This window comes from Alternaria viburni (assembly GCF_023758015.1).
Source record: "Alternaria viburni strain BMP 2772 chromosome Unknown scaffold_20, whole genome shotgun sequence".
NCBI classification, from domain to species: domain Eukaryota; kingdom Fungi; phylum Ascomycota; class Dothideomycetes; order Pleosporales; family Pleosporaceae; genus Alternaria; species Alternaria viburni.
Window position 1 is genome coordinate 407,089 of NW_026055789.1, and position 25,691 is coordinate 432,779.

General features: G+C 52.5%; 10 protein-coding genes across 10 annotated transcripts; 5 read left to right on the forward strand and 5 right to left on the reverse strand.

Annotated features, from left to right (window-relative positions):
• Positions 1–1,744: 1,744 nt before the first annotated feature.
• Positions 1,745–2,649, forward strand: J4E79_008491 (uncharacterized protein; the record flags this gene model as incomplete). Its single annotated transcript, XM_049357348.1, has 3 exons — positions 1,745–1,899; positions 2,038–2,551; positions 2,584–2,649. The coding sequence occupies 3 exons, from the start codon at positions 1,745–1,747 to the stop codon at positions 2,647–2,649; spliced, it is 735 nt and encodes a 244-aa protein (XP_049208246.1).
• Positions 2,650–3,681: 1,032 nt separating this feature from the next.
• Positions 3,682–5,451, reverse strand: J4E79_008492 (uncharacterized protein; the record flags this gene model as incomplete). Its single annotated transcript, XM_049357349.1, has 2 exons — positions 3,682–5,097; positions 5,128–5,451. The coding sequence occupies 2 exons, from the start codon at positions 5,449–5,451 to the stop codon at positions 3,682–3,684; spliced, it is 1,740 nt and encodes a 579-aa protein (XP_049208247.1).
• Positions 5,452–5,546: 95 nt separating this feature from the next.
• J4E79_008493 (uncharacterized protein) lies at positions 5,547–6,222 on the reverse strand (the record flags this gene model as incomplete). Its single annotated transcript, XM_049357350.1, has 3 exons — positions 5,547–5,603; positions 5,698–6,145; positions 6,185–6,222. 3 exons carry the CDS (start codon positions 6,220–6,222, stop codon positions 5,547–5,549), a joined length of 543 nt encoding a protein of 180 aa, XP_049208248.1.
• A 3,708-nt stretch (positions 6,223–9,930) lies between these two features.
• On the reverse strand, positions 9,931–11,278 carry J4E79_008494 (uncharacterized protein; the record flags this gene model as incomplete). The annotated part of the gene is made up of 4 exons (XM_049357351.1): positions 9,931–10,224; positions 10,278–10,951; positions 11,013–11,126; positions 11,245–11,278. The coding sequence occupies 4 exons, from the start codon at positions 11,276–11,278 to the stop codon at positions 9,931–9,933; spliced, it is 1,116 nt and encodes a 371-aa protein (XP_049208249.1).
• Positions 11,279–12,402: 1,124 nt separating this feature from the next.
• CBF5 (centromere/microtubule-binding protein cbf5) lies at positions 12,403–14,048 on the reverse strand (the record flags this gene model as incomplete). Its single annotated transcript, XM_049357352.1, has 4 exons — positions 12,403–12,768; positions 12,816–13,674; positions 13,731–13,887; positions 13,940–14,048. The coding sequence occupies 4 exons, from the start codon at positions 14,046–14,048 to the stop codon at positions 12,403–12,405; spliced, it is 1,491 nt and encodes a 496-aa protein (XP_049208250.1).
• Positions 14,049–14,407: 359 nt separating this feature from the next.
• On the reverse strand, positions 14,408–15,403 carry J4E79_008496 (uncharacterized protein; the record flags this gene model as incomplete). The annotated part of the gene is made up of 1 exon (XM_049357353.1): positions 14,408–15,403. The coding sequence occupies one exon, from the start codon at positions 15,401–15,403 to the stop codon at positions 14,408–14,410; it is 996 nt and encodes a 331-aa protein (XP_049208251.1).
• An 886-nt stretch (positions 15,404–16,289) lies between these two features.
• Positions 16,290–17,993, forward strand: J4E79_008497 (uncharacterized protein; the record flags this gene model as incomplete). The annotated part of the gene is made up of 1 exon (XM_049357354.1): positions 16,290–17,993. One exon carries the CDS (start codon positions 16,290–16,292, stop codon positions 17,991–17,993), a length of 1,704 nt encoding a protein of 567 aa, XP_049208252.1.
• Positions 17,994–18,375: 382 nt separating this feature from the next.
• On the forward strand, positions 18,376–18,879 carry J4E79_008498 (uncharacterized protein; the record flags this gene model as incomplete). The annotated part of the gene is made up of 2 exons (XM_049357355.1): positions 18,376–18,742; positions 18,797–18,879. 2 exons carry the CDS (start codon positions 18,376–18,378, stop codon positions 18,877–18,879), a joined length of 450 nt encoding a protein of 149 aa, XP_049208253.1.
• Positions 18,880–19,370: 491 nt separating this feature from the next.
• J4E79_008499 (uncharacterized protein) lies at positions 19,371–21,507 on the forward strand (the record flags this gene model as incomplete). The annotated part of the gene is made up of 2 exons (XM_049357356.1): positions 19,371–19,489; positions 19,545–21,507. The coding sequence occupies 2 exons, from the start codon at positions 19,371–19,373 to the stop codon at positions 21,505–21,507; spliced, it is 2,082 nt and encodes a 693-aa protein (XP_049208254.1).
• A 1,218-nt stretch (positions 21,508–22,725) lies between these two features.
• On the forward strand, positions 22,726–25,687 carry J4E79_008500 (uncharacterized protein; the record flags this gene model as incomplete). The annotated part of the gene is made up of 8 exons (XM_049357357.1): positions 22,726–23,052; positions 23,116–23,240; positions 23,305–23,811; positions 23,947–24,031; positions 24,083–24,337; positions 24,466–25,035; positions 25,089–25,536; positions 25,596–25,687. 8 exons carry the CDS (start codon positions 22,726–22,728, stop codon positions 25,685–25,687), a joined length of 2,409 nt encoding a protein of 802 aa, XP_049208255.1.
• Between the last annotated feature and the right edge of the window lie 4 nt (positions 25,688–25,691).

The window sequence follows — 25,691 nt, forward strand, 5'->3', positions numbered from 1 at the left end:
GTCAGACTCGCGGTGTGATGCGACTGAGCGGGGTATTGTGGCTAGAAAGGTCGTGAGAGCGACGCTTTGGCCAAGATATCGCGTGCGACAGGGATCTGTAGGACTGCAGCGACTGAATACCGACTTTCATTGAGCCAGTAATATCCATGCGTGACTAGGTCCAGGTGAATGCGTCATAATAGCAAAACGTGCGAACGTGATCTACCCAAATAGGATATTCCAGGCATAAAGATCAAGCAACGTCCAATCAGAGATAGCGCTCGTAAAAATCCAAGAAGTGCGAGACACGAAGCTATGACTTGTCATCGACAATAGCAAGTCACCATACACGAGCGGCCATAAAAGCGGTAGCTTCAAGAAAGTGAAAGAGGAAGGGAAAGATACAGACACATCTCTCTGACGTCAAGGCCTGGAGTACATCGCGCACCTCACAGGCGAAACAGCGCTCGAGGATCACGTCTTTGCCCTTTCCAGGCAGCCCTGAGATGGCCGAAGGGGAACACTGTAGTAGAGATAATGGAGACGACGAGTTGTAGCTTATAGGATGGTAGATACCATGCTACTATTCTTGATCTGATATACCGACAATGAGGAAGATAAAAGAAGGTGCGGTATACTTTGAAGACACGATCCGTAGATGACATAGAATGAGACTGATGATATGTAAAGATGAACAGGACAGTTAGAAACTTCTCCGCTCACACACCTGCGTATGGGTGGCCTAGGGATGATTGTGGCCAGGCAGCTAGGATTTCGAGCACTCCCAGCCAGATATCTGGGCTCAAACTCTCAACAGTGATCCATCGGTATCATGCCCTTCCTCTCCCGCTGTCTGACAAGGCGTGCTATGAGGCGACGCGTGCGGCCCATTGTCACTTCGCTTACGTCAACTTGGTTAGTCGGATATACTTAGGATAGAAACAGCGGCAATGAATTGTAGGACCTGGAGATGGCGTCGTCGCGTGAAAGATGTTTGAGATGGGGTGGTTGGAGAGACGCGTCGGAGTTTCGTTGCGGATCGAGCCTTACGTCATATCTGAGTAATCATGTGTCCGCCCCTGACGCGCGACGCGACACGATCCTCATCCCACCGTCCATCACGATGCACGTCGACCTACAGCGCAAATAAACGACCTAGCGCGCTTCCATTTGAAGACAATGAAACTGTCCTCGATTCTTCGCAGACTCTTTGGCCATCGCGTCGTGCCTGCTTCACTGCAGCATCCTTTGCCCCACCCCACGTTGATCATCAGTACAGCTTCGTAAAGCCTACAACCTCTGAAGTATAGGATTCAAACGATTTGTCTAACGTATAGCTTTGAAGTCGGGCTTCCTGTGTAGAACGGTGTTGAAAGGTCAAAGATAGCGTTTCGGGCGGTTGCATAGGCTGGCAGGTGCTCGTTTCCATCTCCACGCAGCAGCCACGTCGATGTGTCAGCCAGCACCGCATGGTGCCTTCACGATCTAGCACTCCGATACACAATATCGATTTGCGCGCCTTATTCGATCTATCTGGTGCTGGCAGCCACACATGGCCAACACGTAACACAAAAATAGCGGTATGCGGTGACGCTAGACCAGATCCAACGATGCTTACACATGCTTACATTGCGCCGGTGGCTTGAATATCACACACTCCGTGCGGCCGATGGAGATGTCGGGGCTTATCATCTACGAAGTATAATGTAGTGTGTGGAACACTCAGTTAAAGCTTCAAGCCCAGTTACATCGCAATCTCGACAAGATGGTGAACGTCACCAATGCCAATGGCATCACCGGCGCCAACTTCGACGTGTTCGGCACCAATCGCGTTCTCCCTCGGGCAATGACAGCATTCACAGCCATCGCGTGGTACAACTCGATTGAGCTCATCATCCTTATCTTCGTCGTATTCAGACGGTACACTGGTCTATACTTCTGGAGTTTGATAGTTAACACACTCAGCATTGTGCCGTATGCGACAGGTAGGCATAAGCTTCTAGATTTGCAGTGGTGATGGCTAACTCAGTCTCCAGGGGCATGGATGAAACAAAATAGCGTTGCCCATGATCCTCGCATTTACAACACCCTCCTTACCATGGGATGGATATTAATGGTACCCGGACAATCCATGGTTCTGTACTCGCGCCTACACCTGATATCGCCGAACCTCAGGCTTCTGCGATCTATCTTTTGGGTCATCATCGTTTCAGCAGTATGCCTTTGCGTGCCGACCGTAGTCCTGAATCTACGGTTATTCACCAATCACCCCGAGCGATATCTCCGCGGCTACATGGTCATGGAGAAAATACAAATGACTCTCTTCACCATCCAAGAGATCTCGATATCCTGCATTTACCTATGGGAAACCCGCAAGCTGATGCGCGTTATTTTCGACGGAAAGGCCAGGAAGTGGATGTGGCAGCTCGTCGCAATGAGCATACTTCTGCTGATACTGGATATCGCGTTGCTTACGACGGAGTTCTTGAATCTCTACATGATACAGACGACCTTCAAATCACTTGTTTACAGCTTCAAGCTCAAGATCGAGTTTGCAGTACTCAGTCAAATCGTGCGCGTCATCCAAGATCGTGCACATTCTAGCCGCTCGGCTGTAACGCCCCCGTCGGATTTGGAGCGCCAAACCAGTACTCGAAAGCCAACGTCTAGTCAGGTGTCAGAGGTAGAGACCTTGCAACACAATGTGCCACTTGAATGGCGCTTGTCGAGAGAGGCTACATCTTTTGTTTCACCAGTCGCGCTCACTATGGCGAAGGGACGTGAAGTCAAAAGTTCTAGATGTAGCGTCGTGTCTATAGACGCGATGTATCCAGGGAGATTGGGATGATAGCGCGATAGGCGTTTTCGGTCGAGTGAACGAGGAAGATTGATCGACGGGAGGGATACGACTTGGAACTTGCGTCATTTACATGTAGAAGCCTCCTGGACAGGTGAGCATTGGCGCGCGCTGCACCTGCTCCCAGCAAGGGTATCACCTATTACCAAGCGCGATTGGAACAGTCTGCAGTGGGCTTCACACCTTCAACCCTAGCAATGCTCCTTCGACGTTGTCAGGTCTGCATACCGCGGCCAAGCTCTTTCTCCGAGTGGGGAGTTACGTCCTCGATCTGAGCAAGCTTGGTGAAGCTTCAGTCCAACAAAGCCGTAACCTACGGCTGCTCAGTGAGAACACGAATGATGCACAGCTGAAACAGGATGCCGAAGAGCTTTGTCTCGAGAACATGGCGATTGGCGCGCATGAGATCGCAGTGCATCCAGATAGATGGTGGTACTATGAAAGAAGGTACGACGGGCATATGGTTATTGAAAGGTCAGGCACAGTTTGAAGGGGACGTGTTCCAGTAGACTGATGCTAAGGCTCTTCACACAAGATGCAAGCTATAATGTAATTTTGGATTTGCTACGTATTGGTGGTCCGATGCTGAACCTCGACGTAATTGTGATGATGAAACTTGGATAGCCTGTGCGCATTCTTTGCGGCGTGTGAGTCTGAGACTCAAACGTTGAGAAACGTAGCCATGCATGTAGAACCAAAACTTCTCTGGAACGGACAAACCAAGTAGAAAGAAAAGAAAACCATGGCAACGAGAAGCAAAATACCCCTGCACGCGTGTGTGGGTGTGTCGCACAAGCTGCATCCCTCCCCTGGCCAAGTTTTCCGTTCATCGCTTCTTTTCCCACTCAAGCCAACTTGAACATACCACCGTGCCAGCCATATACCCTCTGAAGCCTCCTGCCAAAACGCCGAGCCATGATGTAGGGAATACTGCTGTCGGGATGTGGCTCGTGAAACTGGATGCCACGAGCGACATCCGTAGAAACACTAGGAGTAAACTGCCAGGCTGAGCCTTGGAGCTTTTCCGCAGAGAAGCCGGCTCGAATCATAGCGCGCTTGAAGTCGTCCCACTTAATCGCTTTCGGTGTCTCTCCAAGATCTGAAAGAGGGACATAGAAGAGAGTCTTGAAGACTTTGTGGGCACGTTTGTCGACGCAGTAGATTCGTTCGGGCTTCTTCTCCGGGCTTGGATGACCGATGTCGTGAACTTGAGTCGCTGGCTCGGTATCTAGAGGAGCATGGTAGCGCTTCTTTCGCTTGGCACTACCTCGTGTGACCGGCTTATCGAAGGTTCCGGTAATCTGCAGTGCAACATCGTGGTCGTAGTTGCTGATGGCTTTGTACTCGATGCTTTTGAAGCACTCTTTGGGAACGCTTGGGCCAGTCCACGGAGCAGTTCGGCGCATCTCACCACCTTCCAGGAGACATCGACGTAACACTTCATCTTGCGCAACACCAGTCTTAAGTTTGTAGAACGAGTCGATATCATTCCAGAACTTGTCAAGATTTGATTCCAAGTCTCGCATCGTCTTCACGTTCTGAGCGGTTCGCGGCTTATCGATGGGATAGCGTAGGCTTCCTCGCGATGGTTTGACCAAATAGACTGGTACGTCGTAGTCATTTATGTGATGAGCCCAGTTGGTTGAGAAGCTTCCCTTGTTCGACTCTGTGGCTTCCATGCGAGATGTGCCGAGTAGTATCCAAATTTCTGATGACCTCTTCCATAGCTTGATCTCATGAAGACACTCCTCGATGATAGAAAGCTGGCTGATGAGAGATGACAATTGGGCTGTTAGCATAGCGCGCGCACTCCGGTGTTTGCGTGAGAGAGTATCTAGACGGTCCATTGTGGCGTGGAGGTCGATGTCCACTTTGATCTCTTCACCCCCAGGCATCTCTGCAAAGCCATTGATGTTCTTCCGGGAGTCGTTTTGACTGAAAGACAGCAGACGATGAAAAACGCTCAGCATCCATGCTTCGCCCTCCGTTCGGAGAGAATATCCTTCTCCGATAGCGATCTGTATGTATGGACAATCTCCTGGCCCGGAAACTATGCGTTCATAGTATTTTCGCATCGTGGGCGATGCCATACCGGCACTAGTGACTTCTCGTAGTAGGTAGCTTCGAGCACGTTCGAGTAAAGCCTCGAGATTAAGGACATTCTGTAGCTGATCATGGGTAGCGGCGCCGTTATGGGCGTGCAGGCAAAGCTGATCTAGTCTTGCCGAGACCTCGAACCACATTATCAAGCTCTGGTTTGACTGTGAGACTATATGCCTTGCGACACCCACCAGGAACTTCGGAGTATCAACAGATTGGTCGATGCGGCCACGTGTATCCGGAATGAGCTCGCAGCTATGCTCAGAGACGTCGGTGATTGTGTCTGCAAGATAAGAGGGATCTTCTCTCAGAGACAGGACGTGATTCTTAGCCTCGCTGTAGATCGCATTGACATAGCCTCGGAGTCTGGCGAGTTCAAGATTGCCTCGCTTGATATAGGGCGCGATCGCGATGGTATCGGAGAAATTAGCATGGCTGCCATCCACTTGCAAGAGGATTTCTGAGAAGGGCGGCTCTTCTAGAACTGGTCCAGATAGCATCTGTTCCTCCGTCATGTCGTGCAAAATGTATCGGCAGCACGATACAAGAAAGCTCATGATCCGCTGCTGCATTTTCAGCATCTGGAGGCCTTGAATAAGATCGCAGTGGATCATGTCTCCGTCGACTTGACCACAGCAGCCATGAACTCTCCGAACTTGGCCATATACTGTAGGGTCGGTATTGGGCATGAAGTGTACAGTCGCCAACATCTCACGCGGCTTACAACTGGAACATAAGACGCCATACTGAGAGAAAGCAACCTCACCCGTCGCAAAGGTCCATGGTAGATTGCGGGCCCTCGAGTTCAGGTAGATGAGCAAGGACTTCGGCTTCGTCAGATCCTCCAGGTTGATGAATGGCCAAAGCATTACGTCGACATGTTCCTTGGGCTTCGGACCAGCGCCTTCTTCAAATAGCATATTTTGGTATCGCCAGGCGAAGTCCGGTTGGTGCTCCATAGCAATTGTTGGGTAGGCAGCTCGCAGAATCTCACTCCTTTGAGCGACCGACTTCTTGCTCCATCTCTTCCTAATCAATGGTTCGTGTCGAATCATAGTGTCGTTGAGAAGCTTGTAATCAGAGCAGATGTTCTCGGTGAGAGCGGAGGCATGCGATTGCGACTGTGCAATCATAACCGGCGGGAAGGTGTCCGCGTCATGAAGTTTCTTCAAATGCTTGTTCAACTTTGCGGTGTCGATACTGCCAAAACTGGTTAGTCAGGCCAATGAACCCTTTCGATGGACTTACTACGCTAAATTGCGCGGCAAGACCGCTGGCTCCACCATCTTTGCGATCGCTGTTGGTAGGTTGCAAGAAGTAGAGTAGAAGTTTTAGGATGCGAAAAGTGGACTAAAGGCGATAACGGGCGCGAAAGGCGATAGTCGAGGTGAGCGAGAGTTTACAGGGTCTGAAAAGTACAGGTGAAGGTGGCTTGGTTGCAGTATCGTTGCACACATGGTCGCAAGCCCGATCTGCAGGTGAGAGCAAACTTGCTGACTGAGTGCACGATTTCAGCACCATACCGAGCTTGCTCATGATTGGACATGGTAATTTCCGAGACAACAGCCAGCTGGCAAAAGAGAGCAACGTCTCAGAATATCTAGAGTGATATGCAACCTGCAAAAGCTTATACGAGTGCTGAAGATGCGGCCTTCCCACGAGAAAACTCGACCCATCGATAGCGCTCAGAATGCATATCCTCAGTTATACATGAATGAAGATATACGTGCGCTTCGAGGTGCGCGCAATGACCAGAGAAGGCATGTTCGGGTGAGTGTCGAGGGTCTCGCATGACGTTAATTCAGGTGAGACGATGTCGTTGATACTCCAGAAGCGCAGAGATGTCGCTGACCCAAATAGGTATGCAGCCTGTTACCTGCTCTTCAGATAATCTTGACTTGTCGAATAGGCATTGCTTCGACGAAATCGCTGAGTACCTTAAAACGCTCTTCCTTGGACGCTCCGCCTCGATATTCTGCTCTGATTTCAATAGTTCCCATTCTTTCGAAGCTACCATCGGGCATCTCTCGCAGAACAAGTCCAGTACAATGGCCATGGTCCGGGCAAATCTTCATCAGCAAACTGGTGAAAGTAGCTCCACTCGCGACAGGCCGGTCACCGGTGGTCCAATCGAAGTCCATGTCCATGGAACACGGCATCCTCACTCCAGCGCTTTGACATGGGGGAGGTACCATCTCCATAGAAGAATGATATCGGACTTCAGGGTCGCTTATATGCTTGAGTCGAGTCTTGCATGTATGGCCCTCTAGAGTGATACTGGCATCCGCGACCTCGCCAATATGAGCCGGTCCGACCCGCGTAAAGGATAAGTCAAGTAGCCTTAAAGACGGCATGATCGATCCGCTGCTCCAAACAATTCTGGCTTGGGAGGATGGCCACGACCAAGTAGGGTTGGAGGTCGGAAGACGTGGCAGCGCAGGAGAATTTATGGTGTAATCGGCGGACCAGACCAGATCGGTAAGCAGACTGCTCTTCCATATACCAGCGATGTAAATATCACCTTGTCGCAGCCGCATTTCTCGTTCGACTACAGCCGCAATCGCTGGTAACCGGTCGCTCGCGTACGTGAGTTTCAATCCAGAATACGTCATTGCAATGTGATGCCAGCGAAAGACTGGATCTTCATCAACCCCCAAAAACTCGTAGGCTTTACGGAGCAGGCCGAAGCGGGGCTCATTGTAGGGTAGCCCACTCTCTGTTGTGAACAGGGTGGGACAATGCCAATACATCTGAACAGTAGGTTAGGCGCTTGTTCTTTTGTGTAAAAGAAGAATTACAGCTGACCCATCTCGGGTTTCACGCGCTGATAGGCCTTCGATAGATCCCAGCGCTGTCTCGCGAGCCAGAAGGCCATGGACCCACAAGTAATACGAGTACTGATAGCTCACCTGATCTCTGCAGAAATGAACCATTCGTGGCGACAAGAATCGCTCTTGATATACCCAAGCCCTGGTTAGAAGCGCAAAGCTCTTTGAATCCCTGGCAAGAACAAGGAAGGGGAACTTTCCTGGCTTCTCCCGCACATAGAGCTCATAATTTTGTAGTTTTCGGGCCTTGTATCGTTCTGGGTCCGGCGCGAACAGACCAGAGTCGCTGTTACTAGCCCATGTGGCTGCAATGGTGAGATGAGCCTGTGCATAGATATCTCCCATCGTTGCTGCTGCTTCCTTCCAGTCTTCCTTGTCGTCCTGCATAATGCCTAAATATACAAGCTATAGTTACCTATATGTTAAGCCATGCTTACAGAGAAGAAGAACTTACAGCAGGCATCAATCCAAATAAAGTCAATATGAAGCCTCGCGCATAAGTGAACGGCATCTGCAAAGGTCTTTGGTAGCTGATCGATGCTGATACCGTCCCTCAGGAGACCGAAAGACGCCTTGTCTAGCCTGATTGTTGGACCTGTTGGACCCCAACAATGGCTCAGACAAGCGTAGATGGCTGCTGTGTCGATTTTTTCGCGAAGATAAACATGATTGCCATCTATCTCGAGAATTCGTTTCGGAAGCATTGTAACTTTGCGTCCAGCACAGGCTCCATGATGCTCAACGCAGGTTTCAATCCAAGTGTGCAGTGTTTGCAGGGCTTGGTCTGAAGACGTATCTTCCGATGGTAGCTCCCTGGAGCGGTCCGGCCAAACCTCCTTCGTGGTCTTGTGCCGAATCCTTGTGCTTGAACCTACATGGCGGTCAGCCCACAGGGTCAATTCATGTTCTCAGCCGTTGCATGAGGAACATCAGTTCATTTGAAAGGGCCCTGAAACCCAGGGCCGGTCGTACGATAAAGCATGATTGAGCGAACACTAACGATCATCTCGCCGATCGGAGAGAGATGGTTATACGTATACACGACTTACGTTCCAGATGAAACAACTCCAATTCTACTTCGCGAGGCCTTGACTGGCTGGATTCTTCTACCGAATCCAAGGCTGGCGGGGAACAGAGGCGTATGCTGGTGCCGGACTTTTTCACTAGGGTTATGACGCTACATCTTGAGAGCCATCCGCGATCGTAAGAAGCAACGGCGTCGAGTACAATGCCGCAGTTATAGCAACCAGCAGCAGCCCCAAGTCGAAGTTCCGAGATGGTGGTATCAATTTCTCCACAATAATGAGACCAACGACTGAACAGGTATCTCGTTCCACATATGTCGTGGCTTTTTTCATCAAATTCGTCTTCGGAAGCTGGAGTCGCAGGGACAATAGAGTCCAAACTCGTCGTAGATGTCTCAACCGTGTCCATGGATCCGTTGTCCAGATCCTGGGTCTCCATCCTTGCGAAAGAGTATAGACCAAGAAGTGTATTGGATAGCAAAAGAGTGCGATAGAGTTCATAATGTGGTCCATCTCATCGCGCTCAGGAGGGTAGCAGCCAGGAGGCCGCCAAGAGGCGGGGCAGCATGCACCCTCGCGGCACGGGCGATGATGCAGTCCTGTGACACATGTTGATTGCAGGTTCCGGTGCCGGTGACCGCGTCGGGAGCGGTTATTCGCATTCGCCGATTGAACGATGGAGGTCTGAAGAGATTGATGGTGACGGTAGGATGGATGAGAAGGGGACGCGGTAGCTGTACGCGCTAAAACGCGCCAGCCAGCCAGCCATCCAAGGCTCTTTCCGCCACCGAGGAAGGAGCGTTCGCAGTCTGCAACAATACCGCTCTCACGCATGAGCAAGCAAGTTCTCGCACAGTATACTAGTTCATTGATTCGTCTATCATAGACGCGTTACTTCATATATGTCATCCCCAATCATCTTTACCAGCATTCCACCACGCTGGCCTTACCCCTTCCAAACGAACAATAAACATATCAGAACTCCACCGACGCCTTCGTGTGGCTCATGTCGAGCATATATAGGCGTAAAATAAGATAAAGAAATGCAAATGATATACGAGAATCAAAGTTCCGTCCGACACCCATACCCTGCCCATACTTTTGATGCGCAGAGCAGGTGTTCCTTCTTCCCTCAGTCCAACTACAGTATCTCCTTCAGCTTCTCCTTTTGTGCGCTTGTCAAGCTGGTCGGGAACTTGATCTTTACGCCGACAATGAAGTCGCCGCGATCTGAGGGTTTCTTGGACTTGGGCATGCCGAGGTTGGGGTATCGTTCTGTCCAGGTGGGACCGGTGGGACCGCCGCTGCCGACGCTGAGTTGTTTGCCGTCGATGGTTTGGACAGTTCGGCGCCAGCCGGTGAGGGCTTCTTTGAGGTCGATTTCGATTGTGTGCTTGACGTCGTCGCCTTCGCGGGTGAACATTGCGTGGGGTTTCTGTGGTGTCGTTAGTACCGATTTTTGCGTGAACTGGGAATGGAAAGACTTACCTCAGAGACGATGAAGTGCAGATCTTGTGTTCCACCCTCCACCTGGTCGCCGACATCTGAGAACTTGATCTTGCTGCCGGCCTTCAACCCCTTCTTGATGGGTACCTCCAGAATCCGGTCTTGTGTGCTTTGCTTGCCGGTACTCTGGTCGTATGTCTTGCGCTTGATCTTGAGCTTCTTCGTGGTGCCGTTGTACAGCTCCTCCAAGCTCACCGCAAGCGGCTTCTCCACGACTGTGACTTCAGGCTCTGGTGCTCGTCGTCCGCCACGGAATCGGCCGCCTTTTCCACCCCCACCGCCGCCACCGCCCATACCACCACCCATTCCGCCAGGCATACCGCCCATGCCAAAGCCGCCAAAGTCAAAGTCATCACCGCCGGCGCCGCTGTTGCGCATAAACTCGCCAAAGATGTCGTCGGCGTTGGAGAAGTTGAAGCCGTTTCCGCCGCCGCCGCCCGTCGAGAAGTGGAACGAGCGTGTGCCGCCGGGCATGCCACCCGATGATGCGAAGGGGAAGCCTCCACCGCCTCCTGCACCCGCAAATGGGTTACCGCCCGCACCTCCAGCATCTTCAGGGTGTGGTACGCCGCCGCGTAGTATGAATTCGAGCCCGTATTGATCGTACGTTTTGCGCTTCTCGGGGTCGGACAGGATCTCGTAGGCTTGTGAGCATTCTAAACGTGCTGTTAGCATACTATATCCAGTCTATATGAGCTATTGAGGCAATGTACATACCTTTGAACTTCTCAGCAGCTTGTGGGTTGTCCTTGTTCTTGTCCGGGTGCCACTTCAGCGCCGCCTTGCGGTATGCTTTCTTGATCTCATCTTGCGTCGCGGTTTCCGATATGCCTAGAACTCAGTCAGCAATAGTTCATGTATCTACCCGAGACCTCGCCCACCCCGGGCCCTAGCATGCCGCGTCCTGGCAGGGCAAGGCGGTGGAGGGGCACATCCGAGGCAAACGTACCTAATGAATCGTAGAGCTTGGACTCCTTGACCATTTTGAAGTCCGGTGATTAGAAAAGAAGGGTATCTCGTGTATGCGCAAGTAGTGTTTGTAAGCTTCTTTGGGGGCAGCTTATGAGGTTGGGTCGCATTTATCACTCGAGCTCTGGATGTCTCTCCACTTGTCAAACGACGCTAGCGGTGACGTCGAGCCCTGACGCGGAGCGAACACAAGGAAGGTTCGAGAAGATTCAACCACAATGCCATATCCCGACCATCACAAACTCTGATGCCGTGTATCATGGGCTTGGGGTCATAATTAGAAACCTGAATTCGTCGCACAGGGATCGTATCGAATCGACGTATCTAGCAATGAGCTGGCGCGCTCCACCTGACGACGCGCGCTTGCCGTTCCTCGTGGTCTTCCTTGACGCGCCCCGCTCTTGCAGGCTAAGAAGCTTCACTTCAACACGTGCAGCCTCGCAGCTGAAATGAGGTCGCTATGCGTTAAATTTGTATGATTTACGGTTCCGCATATGCCGAACGCGTCATTGCGTTGCGAGCTTCCTATCTCAACTGACAGCTTGAGGTCGTTTTCCAGTAGCTACTTCACGATGCAATGGTCCAGCGCCAGCTCAAGCACGCCGCCGAAGTTCTTCCAATCCATTGGCTAACCAGCAACTACCTGAGCACGTTTCTAGTCTAAATGCAAGACATATCATCATAGGTTTCGCGACACCGGTGGACCAAGTACACTGCCTTGACCTGTTCGCGTGCACATCGAGGTTATATGTCAAGTCTCACTGGTGTCAATGGCTCACACAAGTCATCAGTGCAGCTTACGAGAAACACACTGCGCATCAATGACAGCCACTTGAAAAGATCAGGAATGTGAAATTTAAACAGTGAATTGAACATGTCTAGCGATACGCTATGTCGCACTTCAACACGCAATCGACCACCTTTGTCGCAGAAAGCTTCGACGCGCCATAAAACGCCAGCATGCCCATGATCCCTAACGCCATTTTTCCGGTATGCTACATTAAAGAAGCTGGTATCCAAGGATAGAGTAGTAGTAACTATGACATGTACACGGTTCTGGTGTACAGCGCTTGTACAGGCAACAGCGATGCGCGCTGTCGCTTTTGGGTTTGGACGTCCATCGTTCATAACTGATCGTTTAGTCGGAGTCGCTGTCAGAATCACCCTTGCTCTTCTTCTTGTCCTTCTTGGCGGCCTTTTCGGCCTTCTTCGCAGCCTTCTCTTCCTTCTTCTTGCGCTTGCGCTCGGCCTTGTCCTCATCGGCCTCATCGTCACCGTCACCGCGGCTCTTGCGCTTCTTGCTCTTCTTGTCGGTCTCAGCTTCCGCCTCGGCCTCCTCAGTCGAGGTGAGACCCGTAGCTGGGATTGCAGGAGCGGCGAGAACCTCAGAGGTCGAAGTTGTCTGGGCAAGGGGAGCAGAGGCGCCGTCGACGTCGGTCCTGTTGAAGTCCTTGTACTCGGTGTTCCACTTGGAAGGAGTCTTGTCGTTGGGGCGACCGAATTTCTGAGCATGTCAGTATAGCACTCGCAAATCTGAAGTTGATCACCTACGTCAAGGGTGCCAGCCTCCTTCATCTTCTTCTTCTCAGTGGCGACTGGGCCCATGCCCCACCTCCTGGGGTAAAGGTCGCGCTCCATGATGACACGCTTGATCTTCGCAACAACACCGTGGTCGCACGATGACATCTCGACAGCCGACATTTGCGCGTATGCGAGCGCGATAGCCTCACCCTTGGTGGTCATGAGGACGATCTCCTCGTGGATCTCAATGCCCTTCTCGAATCGCAGGAGACCGGGAAGCATGAGCTTAGCACCGTAGCAGATGGCGTTGACAGAGCTGTCCTTCACCACGATACGCTTGTAGCTCATCAACAGACTCTCCAAAGGTGCGATGACCTTGCGCAGGTAAGCCTCGTCGCGGTTGTTGTCGTGTAGCCATTGGGCATCGAGAACGTCGTGCAGAGTGACCAAGTCCTTGGTCTCGTCCATGGCTCCACTCCTGACACGGCGGAGCTCCTGCATGTGGGCGCCAACACCGAGCAAAAGACCAAGATGCACGCAAAGAGTACGGATGTAGGTTCCAGCCTCGCAGCTGACCCAGAAGACACCGAGCTGCCTCTCGTTGTCAAACTCGTATAGCTTGCTCTCGTGGATGGTTCGGATACGGAGTTGACGCTTGACGGCGGAGATGAGCGGGGGGCGCTGGAAGAGAGCTCCGGTGAGCGTCTCAAGGGCACGCGCAAATTGCGCCTCGCCTCCAGGGAGCTTGTCGTGCATGCGAATGACGCAGACATACTCCTTTCCAGCTCCCTGCTGGGACTTGACGAGACGGGTAGCGCGATCAATGCATACGATGAGACAACCAGTGACCTTGGGGTCGAGGGTACCACTGTGACCAGTCTTCTCGACTCTTTGGCACGCGTTAGCTGAAAGCGCTTGGAAAGAAAAGTCACGAGTGCTTCCTACCTCAGCATGCGCTTGATCCATGACACGACTTCGTGAGAGGATGGGTTGGAAGGCTTGTCGAGGTTGATGACACCGGAGCTGATGTAAGACTTGAGGTCTCGCGACAGCGGTGTGCATCCATTTGGGATGGGAGTGTAGTGCGATGTGCGAACGAGCACTGTACGCGCATTAGCAAAGCATTCTGGAGCTATGGGGAAGCTGCAGCATACGGTCGCTGTAGTTTTTGAGCAGGAGCGGCCAGTCGCTCGTGTCGATGGCAGGCGCAGCCGCCGCTGGCTTGATCACATACGCGTCGGGGTCGGTCTGCACGAGAGCCATGGCGATTATTGTGTCGAGGGTTGGTGTTGCAATTGGCGATGCGATGTTCTCGAACTTTTTCACAGCAGACAGTATTTTCGCGCCGCTCAAGCTATTGGACGCTATTGGGCGCTAAAGAACGCTTGGACCACCACGCCGGATCTTTGTCGGACCGTTGTCTAACACGCATCAGATGTTCGCTAGACAACTAGATTCAGGAGCGATTTCGTTATGGCAACCTACAAACAAGTCAGATTCACAACACGCTGCGATATTATTAGGGGTTTATTGAATATCAAGTGTGTATTATACGCCGCCTGCAACTACAATACGCTCTTTCTGCGCACCTGGGCAGTAATCTACTTCCAACTCTGATGATTCTAGTTCACTACCTGTCCGTGCTCGTTGCTGTGCAAAGTGGTGATATCTCCACTGCGGACGCCCTGTCTCTCGTTCAAGATCTCGTCATCTCCTGTACTGCGCAGCGTGGTGCCGTCCATCTTGCCATCGACACCGCGCCTAACACCAGGCTCGACCAGACTGCCCGCTCCACTGGGTACATTTGGCCAGAACTCCTCTTCAGCGTCTAACAGGGCCCTCCAGATAGGATCAATCCTGCTCTTGACCTCTGCCCATCTTGCATCATCTCGGTCAACAGCGTCGCTTACACCCTCGTTGACAATGCGCTCAAGCTGCTCAACGAACATGAGGAAGTCGCGATTTGACCAATTGGGGATAAACTCTCTGCGCATCGCACCGCCGTCTTGGTCGTTGTCGTAGTTCCGAGGAGAAGATTGAGCATCTTGTCGGCGGGCCCAGGACCAGGCCTCGTAGTATACCTTCTCGGTCGACCATAGTAGAATGGCGCCTTCGAGCCATGGCATGAATGTGTTTGGTTGTTGGGAAGCAACACTGGCGAACAGTGCTTCATAGCGACGGAGACCTTCGGATTTGACGTTCTCCTGGAGTGGTGAGGGAGGAAGATCGATCTTGTAGATCTCAGCAACTTCTTGGAAGAACCGCAGCTCCCTCTCTCCATTCTTGATAGCAGATTCTAACCACGCAATGAATCGCGTGGGAATGTCTGGCTCCTGACCAGGTGCAGTCGTTGACTTGTGCGTACTGCGGACGAGGTTGAGGGTGTGGTTGATAGTAGCAAGATAACCTTGAAGGTACTGCCTGTCGTTTGCGAGCCATTGTGCGATCAGAGGCTTTGGTAGGGTACCCTTTGCGGCACGCTCGAGGAAGGGGTGTCTTGTAACGCGGAGCAATTGTTCGTGGTTGATGGCGAGGAGATGAGTTGTGACTGCCCAAGGGACGTTGGTGGGGTCGATGTCGCTCTTGCTGGCCCAGGTTCCGGGGTGGTGGTGAGGCATGGTAAGTACCGTTCGCGTAGGATCTGTGTTATCTGTATTGAACGGTGTATGTATTCAATGAGGTACATCCTGCGGATCTGGCGGGGTAGCAAGCTACTTATATGCTACATGAGAGATGCCTGCCAAGCGACACGATGGCTTCGAGGAATCACAATTACGTGTTGAGGCTGAGGGATCAAGAGCGTGTGGCGTTGCCAAGTAGGATTGATGGTGTTGAATGTGCGCATGACGTCGGACAAGGACCATCGGAGTTTGCGACGCTCTGAGTGGTGCAGGCGTACGGCAAACCGGAATCTAGAATCCCAACTCGGAACTTGGCAGTCGAATTCGCAGCGGAATTCTTGGCATCGAACAACTTAATACCTGTCCAAGCTATACTCTGTGGCTGAAGCAAGGCGGACTGCTTGGCGCATGACGATGCCGCCACTTTTGAGCTGCTGCTGGTGTGATAGTATGAGCGTGCCGGACAAAGCTCGGGTAGAGGGATTAGTATACAAGCTCACGCGACCAAGATTTTGAGTTGAGGAACATGGTGTTTGCCGGTTAACTTGAAATTGTCCCGGCATATTGCCAGTCGTTCGATGGTCACATTGCTTCGTCGAACGCGGATGCTCGGTGGCTGTGATTTGTAAGACGAGCGGACGTGGCGAAGAGTAAGAGACGTCGAGACAATGCAGCAGAGCATTCAAAAGGCCAAGGGACTTAGTCGATAATTTTGTAGTGAGATGAAGACATGAAGGATGGTATTGAGTGAAGGTATCCCGAAACCTCGGTCGCCTGCGTTAGCGCGGCGCGTCATACTGCAGCCTCCGCCTCGAACTTTCTTGCGACTGACTGTCGACGCCAACCCTAGCCCAAACCAGCGGGCTATCCACACAGCACGATCATGGAATTCTCTGCAGACGACGAACAGGCTCTCAAGCAATACCTGCCCAGCGAATTCGGAAAGAAGGATGGCTCCGTGAACGTCGAGGCGCAAATCGAGCGCGCGCGTAGGCCAGTGGTTGATGAGAGCAAGCAGGCAAAGAAGGAGAAAGGGTCGGACGAGGAACAAGATTCGGACGATGATGATAGCGACATGAGCGATGAAGAGGACGAATATCCAGTTTCTCACGAACTGGTCATCAAGACGCACGATCGCGCGGTCACGACGATTGCGCTCGATGCATCCGGTACGCGGCTGGTAACTGGAGGGAACGACTGCACACTCAAACTGCACGACCTTAGTGCACTTACCCCGAGTACTATCCGCGCATTCAAGACGGTCGATCCCTTCACCACAAAACCTTCGCAAACCGCCGAGTCACATTCCATACACCAGGTTATATTCGGCCCGCACTCTGGAGGCCAATTCCTGTGCATTACTGCAACATCACAGGCGAGGCTTTTCAGTAGGGATGGTGAGCTTATATCGGAGTTTGTCAAGGGCGACATGTACCTGAGGGACAAGCACAACACAAAAGGACATACGGCAGAAATCACAAGCGGCGCATGGCACCCCACGAATCGCGACCGCTTCGCTACAGCAGGCACAGACAGTACAGTGCGGATATGGGATGTGAACAAGAGGATGAAGCAGGAGGAGGTTATCGTACACAAGTCAAGAGCTGCTGGTAGCGCAGGTATGACAAGGATGACGGCCATTGCATGGGGCGCTGCGGCAGAAGGAGGGAGCAGTATGCTCGTGTCAGCAGCACTAGACGGAAGTCTCGTCATGTGGGGTGGTGAAGGACCCTACCACAGGCCGACAGCAGAGATCAAGGAAGCGCACACGAAAGACACATGGACAAGCGGACTGGATATCAGTGCAGACGGCAGGCTGGTGATCACTAGAGGAGGGGACGATACCATCAAGCTATGGGACACGAGAAAGTTCAAGACGCCTCTTAACACCACCTCACATCCGTCAACGTCCTCACAATATCCCACATCGAACATCAAGTTTGCGCCCAACTCGCAGAGCATAGTCACAGGATCAGAGACCGGGCACCTCCACATCCTCAACCCAGCAACGCTTCGCCCGGAGCTGGTCACACCAGTCACGCCAGGCTCTCCTCTGATAACGGTCAACTGGCATCCGAGGCTCAACCAAATCCTCACAGGTTCGGCCAACGGTCAAACCACAATCCTCTTCAACCCCAAGCTATCCAACGCCGGTGCTCTTACCATCCTCAGTAAGGCACCCAAGAAGCGCCACCTCGATGACGACCCGTCCCTCACTGTAGACATGGACCCGCTCGGTATGGCTGGTGAAGCACATGATCCTTCTGGCAATGCAGCCTCATTCTCCGCACGCCATCCCACCATTGGTCTCACAGCCTCGGGCAAGAGTCGCGACCCACGGAGACCGCATATCCCAGCTACAACCCCTTTTGCCAAGTCAACGCCTGACCAGAAGTATGTCATGGAGCAAATTGAAGGCAGTGATATGAGAGACGAAGATCCAAGGGAGGCGCTGCTCAAGTATGCGCTGAAAGAGGGAGAGAAGGCTGTCTTTACCGGCGCGTGGGAGAAGACCCAGCCAGTTGGTATCTACAAAGACTACGACAGTGAAGAGGACGAGAGGGAGAAGAAGAAGGCAAAGCGGTAGCCGAGCCGGGGCTGAATACCGACTTGGGATCCCTACAAGGGATGTTTGTATCATAGCGAAATATACCCAATAGCACAGAGACTATGGATTAGTCAAGCTACCTATCAATCCATACAATGATCACGGGTAAAACTCCTAAGACACCAGATGCGGATGAAGACTTGGGCACCATGGGCGCACGTGTCAGCGCCCCTTATCATCCGACCTGGGTACCTTCGAAGCTACCCAGGCAGGGCTACACTAGCGTAGCCGCGTCGCGCCCCATAAGCAAACGCAAACAACCCCACTCGCCTCGCATCACGACAACCTCCAGCCCACAACCGCCAATTCGACCGCCACTCCTTACGCAACCCACCAATTCCGCGCCCAAACCACCGCGACGATGTTCTCCACCACCTTCCGCGCTGCGGCCCGCGCACCCACCTCGACCTTCGCACGCAGCTTCTCGTCCACCCGCCCCTCGCAGGTCGCGCGCATGACCGTCATCGGCCGTCTCGGTGTTGCGCCAGAAGAAGTCACTGTCTCTGGCGACAGGACACTTGTGCGCTACGTAGTAGGAACGAGCTACGGCAAGGGCGAGGACAAGAAGACCAGCTGGTTCCGGATTGCGAGTTTCGTGCAGGGCGCGCAGAAGGATTTCCTGATGAACGTGCCCAAGGGATCGATGCTCTATGTGGATGCGGATGCGCGCATGGAGACGTACCTTGACAGCGAGGGCAACAAGAAGAGCAATTTGAGCTTGGTCGCACGTATGTTTTCGGATGCGGGTGGATGAGAGAGGTCATGCTAATTTGTTTGTGCAGGCAACTTTGATGTCTTGTCTCGTGCTCGTATTGAGGACACGGAGAATAACGACGAGGGCCTTGTTCAGGAAGCTTCTGGTTAGATGCGCAGTTTTGCTTGCTCATCCATCTTGCTTCGAACATAATGTCCCGTACCGGCAGATTCTACAACAGCTCGAGTGGCAAGTGTTGGTCGCGGGGTAGAGAAGTTTCAACGAGACGCGTCTTTGCGCGGCGCTGTCGGATCTTCTTATGGAGTTTCTTTTTACGATATTCAAATGTACGACTATGGGCTCACAATTCACTTTGTAAGATCTCTACTCTAGGAGTGGCGTGGCTTGGAATTATACGCAATGATACCTTTTTCTTCATGATGCATGAACGATACAGCCACTAACAACGCAATGACGGGAGAAATTCTAGCAGCAAATAGGCAAACTACGCACTCATCAATTAAGCAGCTTGGTATGCCTATTGCGTCTCTTCAGGCTACCCACTTACGCACGGACGTGATGCGGCGAACGAAGACCTCCGAGTTGGCCCATCCCAACTTTTTGTGGCGCAACATCCGGACTCCAACACAGCACTTCACATAATGCACAGAGTCGTGCCGTTACCAGCGCGTCAGCTCTGGGGCCACGCGCCCCGAGTACGGTCGGTCAATCGCTTCAGTCGTCGCCCACGCACATTCGCGACGGTGTCTGGCGCAGACCGGTACGCCACTATACTATCAGATCCCACCGATTGACCAACACTGACACTTGTGTAGGCCATACGATGTAATAGTTATTGGCGGCGGCCACGCAGGCTGCGAAGCCTCCGCAGCAGCAGCCCGCTCCGGCGCCCGAACGGCCCTCATAACGCCCTCAGTCCACAACCTCGGTGTCTGCTCGTGTAATCCTTCCTTCGGCGGTATCGGAAAAGGCACCATGCTTCGCGAAATCGATGCGCTGGATGGTGTTGTGGGTCGCATTGTGGATAAGGCGGGTGTGCAGTTCAGGGTGCTGAATAGGAAGAAGGGACCTGCTGTGTGGGGACCCAGAGCGCAGATCGACAGAGCGTTGTACAAGAGATATATGAAGGACGAAATGCTGGCATACAAGGGCTTGAGTGTTGTGGAGGGTAGCGTGGCGGACATCATCGTGGACAGGACACAAGAGGAGGGATCGAAAGGCCAATATGGAAAGATCACTGGTGTGAGGTTGGAGAGTGGGGAAATGATACCCACAGGAAATGTGGTCATTACGACTGGCACGTTTCTTGGTGGAGAAATACATATTGGTCTTGAGTCGTTCCCATCCGGGCGCATGGGTGAAGCTGCGACCTTTGGACTGAGCAAAAGTTTGAAGGATGCCGGATTCACAATGGGGAGGTTGAAGACAGGGACACCGCCACGATTGGACGGAAAGACAATCGACTACAAAGTTTTAGAAGCGCAGGAGGGTGATAATCCACCTATGCCCTTCAGCTATCTGAACGAGCGCGTTCAGGTCGAGGACCAATTACTTAATCACGAGACACGAACGAACGAAGTGACGCACGACGTAATACGAAATAACCTCGAGAAGTCAATACACATCCGCGAAACCGTCAAAGGGCCGCGGTATTGCCCATCACTGGAATCCAAAGTGATACGTTTCGCAGACAAGACTTCACACATTGTCTGGCTGGAACCGGAGGGCTTCGATAGCGACATAATATACCCAAACGGAATCTCTTGTACAGTGCCCGCGGACGTACAAAACACCATGCTCAAGACTATCAAGGGTCTTGAAAACGTGAAGATGCTGCAACCTGGCTATGGCGTAGAGTACGACTACGTCGACCCACGGCATCTCCGTTCTACGCTTGAGACGAAGAACATCTCGGGTCTCTTCCTAGCTGGCCAGATCAACGGAACAACCGGCTACGAAGAAGCAGCAGGTCAGGGTGTCATTGCTGGCATCAACGCTGGCCTGAAGAGTCTAGGGAAAGAAGCCATGGTTTTGACGAGAGCGGATGGATACATCGGCATCATGATCGACGACCTCATCACGAAAGGTGTCTCAGAACCCTACCGCATGTTCACCTCACGATCCGAATACCGGATGTCTGCGCGCGCCGATAACGCCGACACGCGTCTCACCGCCATGGGCCGCCTCGCCGGCGTAGTTAGCGATCTACGATGGAAAGCTTTCGAAGACGAAGCCGAACAAATGGCCGCTCTAGCCCAAATCCTCCAATCCAAAACCATGGGCTGGACAGACTGGAACAAGGAAGGTTTCCCCGTAAGAAACGACAGCACAAAACGTTCCGCATACGACCTCCTCCGCCTCCCCAACACCACCCCATCCAGCCTCACCACCCTCCTCCCTGAAATCAAAGGCTTCTCACAACGCATCCAAGACCGCGTTCACATCGAAGCTACCTACGCGCCCTACGTCGCTTCCCAAACCGCCACACAAGCCCGGTGGCTCAAAGACGAGAACCTCAAGTTACCAGTTGACCTCGACTATGAATCCATATTTGGGCTTAGCTTCGAAGAGAAGAGGGCGTTGGAGGTAGCGAGGCCGGAGAGCGTGGGCATGGCGAGACGCGTTGAGGGTGTCACGCCGACGGGCGCATTGAGGTTGTTGCAGTTTGTGAGGGGGGTGGGTAAGGAAGAGAGACAGGCGAGGATGAAGGAGGAGATTGAGGCGAGGAAGGAGAAGTATAGGGGTGTGGCGCAGGGGATTAGTGTTGAGGGGTTGTGATGGGTAGGTGGCTGTGGTGGAGTGTAGGTTTGTAATATATGGCATTGGGTGGCGTTGGAATCCTCAGATGCGATAGCTAAGTCTTCAAACTTGTTTCAAATGGTGATGGTCAACAGACGGTCTACCAAGTCAATCGCAATCATCCCGCATACCGAGGTACAACCCCAACAACCATTCCGAACCAGATCAGGTCCAATTCTGAGTCAAATGCGCATCCTCTCTTGCGTGGAAATCTAAACTTGCAGTCAACCGAACGTCGGGGTCGCTGCTGCCTTCCAGGACTGTGCCCCGCTGTCAGATGACGTCGGTTCGCGAACGCGACTGCTAATCTGAATATCACATGATGCATGCCGTGCCACCTGGGCACTCACTTCCAATAGCGTTTCGAAATGGTGTTTCTTCCTGCTTCCTGCAACCGCCCCATTCCACAACCTGGATCTTCCGTCTTCCTCTTCGACAACGAGATCGTCGATTTCTGCAGAGTACGCATCGGAGTGAGTTGCGCTTACATATCAATTGGCATCATCATTGGATGCGAAGATGGAGAAGGATCAGAATGGTACGTCTTTCTTTTGTCATTTTCCGGAGGTGCGTTCGTCTGCTACAATCTTCGTCGCGGTGGGGGGCTGGATTGTGGTTGCGCAGCGAGAGGTGCTACGCCGCTGTCAGCTTGGGTCACTGTGCCGCTGGTGTTGAGCCCAGTCTGCGCTTTACTTGGACCCTATTACGCATGCGCTCAGAACGACTCCATCCCACCGGGCTACGCCGCCATCAGTTTGGGTGACTGCGCCTTTGGGATTGACTTGAGTCTGCACCTTACTTGGATCGGATTATGTCGTTCCTGTATCCAGGACAAAACCGCCCCGGCATGCTACGCCTCCATCACCTTGGGTGACTGTGCCTTCGGGTTCGAGTCGAGGTTATTCCTTGACGCGGGTCAGATTACGCAGTCTTGTTTCTGTGCCAAAGAGGGGGCGGTCTCATTTTGAGTGCCTCCGAAGACACGCGCGGATGAGTATACGTATTGAGAAAGACGTTAGGTATAAGGGGATGCATTCAGAAGCCAGTTTGGATCTCAACATCTTCGTTCGAGGCTGTCTCGTTCTTCATCCTATTGCTTAGCTGATTCACAGTCATCTCGTACCGCTTTCCAAACTCCTTATTACAGCCATGAGACTCGATTTAGCAGTGCTTCTCTTCGTTCGGCTGGCGTCGTCGATGTTGTCTGCTAACCTCAACGCCGCAGAATCCCTGGAGCAAGTCAACAGCGAAGGAGCACCACAGAAGGATGTAAGCCCGCCAGTCGATCAACACACTGCCACCTTCGAGCCTAGAGACGTGACGCTCGGATCTACCACCGTTGAAGTGCAGCAGGATGTTTCGTCTGAAACCCGAATCTACACAGTCTGGGCAAGCGATGTCCACAATGAAGCCCAGGTCAACGAAACGCGCACTTGGCTCAAGGGCCTTGTCAAAGACAAAGACAAGATGCGTGATGAGCTAGGATGGAACTGGGACACTGTCGAAGACCTTCTTGCAGATGAGGTAAGCCATGGATGTACGAAAGGCATGGGAGATTTACTGACTTCTTATCTTTTCCCTCTGTAGTTTGACAAGCTGTACGACGAAGGTAGGCTTGACGAGGAGCTCGATAATTTCGAGGTGGTGCGTTGCTGGTCAGGCGTGGTCTTGGACCAGGCTGGATACGAGAAGGTCGCAGCCAAAACGGAATGGTAAGTTATGGCTGTACAAAGTGCATGGGAGACATATGCTAACTTTGTACCTTTACCCCTGCAGGATAGAGGCAATTGCAGCTAGCCTACACACTTCGGACATGAACGCACGTGCACTCCCGACAAAGACATATACCGTCTACGCAGCCGACATCAGGAACGAGGCCCAAGTCAACGAAACTCGGGTTTGGCTTGAAGGTTTGACCAAGGACAAGTCTAAGATGCGCGAGGAGAAGAGGTTTCCCTGGGATGAGCCCGAAGACATACCAGAAGACGAACTCGACAGATTGTACGACGAGGGCAGGCTCGACGCCGAGCTTGACAATTACGAAGTAGTTCACGCGTGGGGAGGCGTTATACTAGACCAGTCAGGGTACGACGAGGTGGTGGCCAAGAAGGAATGGGTGGAGCATGTCGAGGATCCGAGTCAATACCACGAAGTGAAGATGATTGCTGTCCCCAGAATGAGTATCAAGACCACGGGAACTCTGGAAGCTCGGAAATTCGAATGGGGAGATTGGCAGAAGCAGGAGGGTGCAGCGCGGGACTTGGTCCAAGCCAGCTGTTACGAGTAAGTAAAGGTCTGAATGCTGTATCTTGACTGGGCTAACATGTCAACCCAAGGGGAAGCAATTTGGACGAATTGTAAGAACCCACTACGGTACTTGAAGCCCTAAAAAGGCCGGAACTAATCTGTTACAAACAGCAAGGACTACGTTTACGAGAAGAGAGCTGGAGAGGGAGTACATGTGTATGTTTTGGATGATGGAGTACAGGTAGATGTCAAAAAGGTAATGACTTACCTCACATACGTTGGTGACATCGCTCTAACCTGACTCCAGGAAAACGACGAAAAAGTGTTTCCAGGTTTCGACAACGAGCAGGACAATAGCGGTATCGTAGAAACAAGAGCTTTCACCAACCAAAATGCTGCGCACAACATTCGATACGACCATTCCCCCAAAGGCCACGGAACGAAAGTAGCGTCCAAAATCGTTGGGCAGTGGGGAACCGCAAAGGGAGCGACACTGGTGCCGGTGCAGGTCAAACCGGGCGGAGACGATATTGACAACGGGTTCGAAAGGATTTTTGCAGATGTAAGCAGGCGGCGCAGGAAAATACCAGGGTTCCAAGCTGTAAGTACGACCAACAACCGACGCCATCGACGCATGTTTACTGTTCTGGACTAAGCTTATTGGGTATACTAACGTCGCGTGACTTTCAGGTTGTCGTTATGAGCAGCGGCACGGAACGCGGTGTCGCAGACAATGGTCACAAGGGCTACACACGAGAAGAAGCAGAGAACGATTACAGAGCAAAGCGACAGATTCTCTGGATAAAGCAGTTATTCAGTTACGGGGTCCCCGTGGTGCTCGCTTCTGGCAATGAAGCCGAAACTGAAGGCCGAAAAGTCATCGACCAATTCCCCCAGGTCTTGGAGACAGATGACTTTCCCATTATCAACGTCGGGGCTGCCACGCTTGCAGGCAAAGCTGCACCTTTCTCGCAAGGCCTGGGTACCCAGCAAGATCCAGAGAAGCGCACGCAGTTGACCATCTACGGTGTTGGAGTGGATGTCGACGTCCACGATCAATATGACGGTGCAGCAACGCAGGACTCGGGTACGTCGTTCGCTGCACCGGCGGTGGCAGGCATTATTGCTACACACATGAACTACGAATCCTGGGACCAGAGCAAGCAAGGACCCGACCGAGTGAAAGAGATCAAGAGATGGATAACCACGCCTGAGTCGAGCTGGGAGCGTGTCAAAGATCCTGACAAGCAAGTCAACATGGTAAGAACGACGGCAACACAACCCGAAGTTAGTAAGGAAGCTGACTCAAACAGATTTGGAACGGCGCCGACAAAGCAGCCCACGACAGCGTCTCCAACAACCAGTCGCCCAGCCCAGCCCCTCAAGCACCAAAGCGCACCTTCACCGTCGGCCTCGAACAAACCACGACCCCAGAATGCTCCAGCGTCATCTCTAACCCCGACTTCCCCCCACATGAAAGCTGCAAATTCAAATACCAGAACCGATACTTCTTCTACCGCCGCGACGACAAGAACCAAGAACCTGACAGCCTGTGCACCTCTCTACTCAACGACTTTCACCAAGACGACCAAGGCGTAACGACCGACGAGAACCTCTTCGAGCATCCGACGTGGCCGGCGGGAGAGTGGACGCTGGATCTCTTCGGGGAGGAATATGTCTATAGGAATGATGGGCAGAGTCCGGGAGCGCTGTTTAAGGGCGAGCAGCAAATCAGTTGCGCCGGTGATCTGGAAAACCATGGTAAGTCTAAGATTCCGGAGTGGCTATGCGCTTTGACTCTTTGCTAACGAGTATCATAGATCCTCTGTCGGATGAGTTGTGTGAGAACAGTCTGACCAAGGAGGATGGAAGGAAGAGGAAACGGAGACGGCTGGTTGGTTGCACGTGGTGAGTTC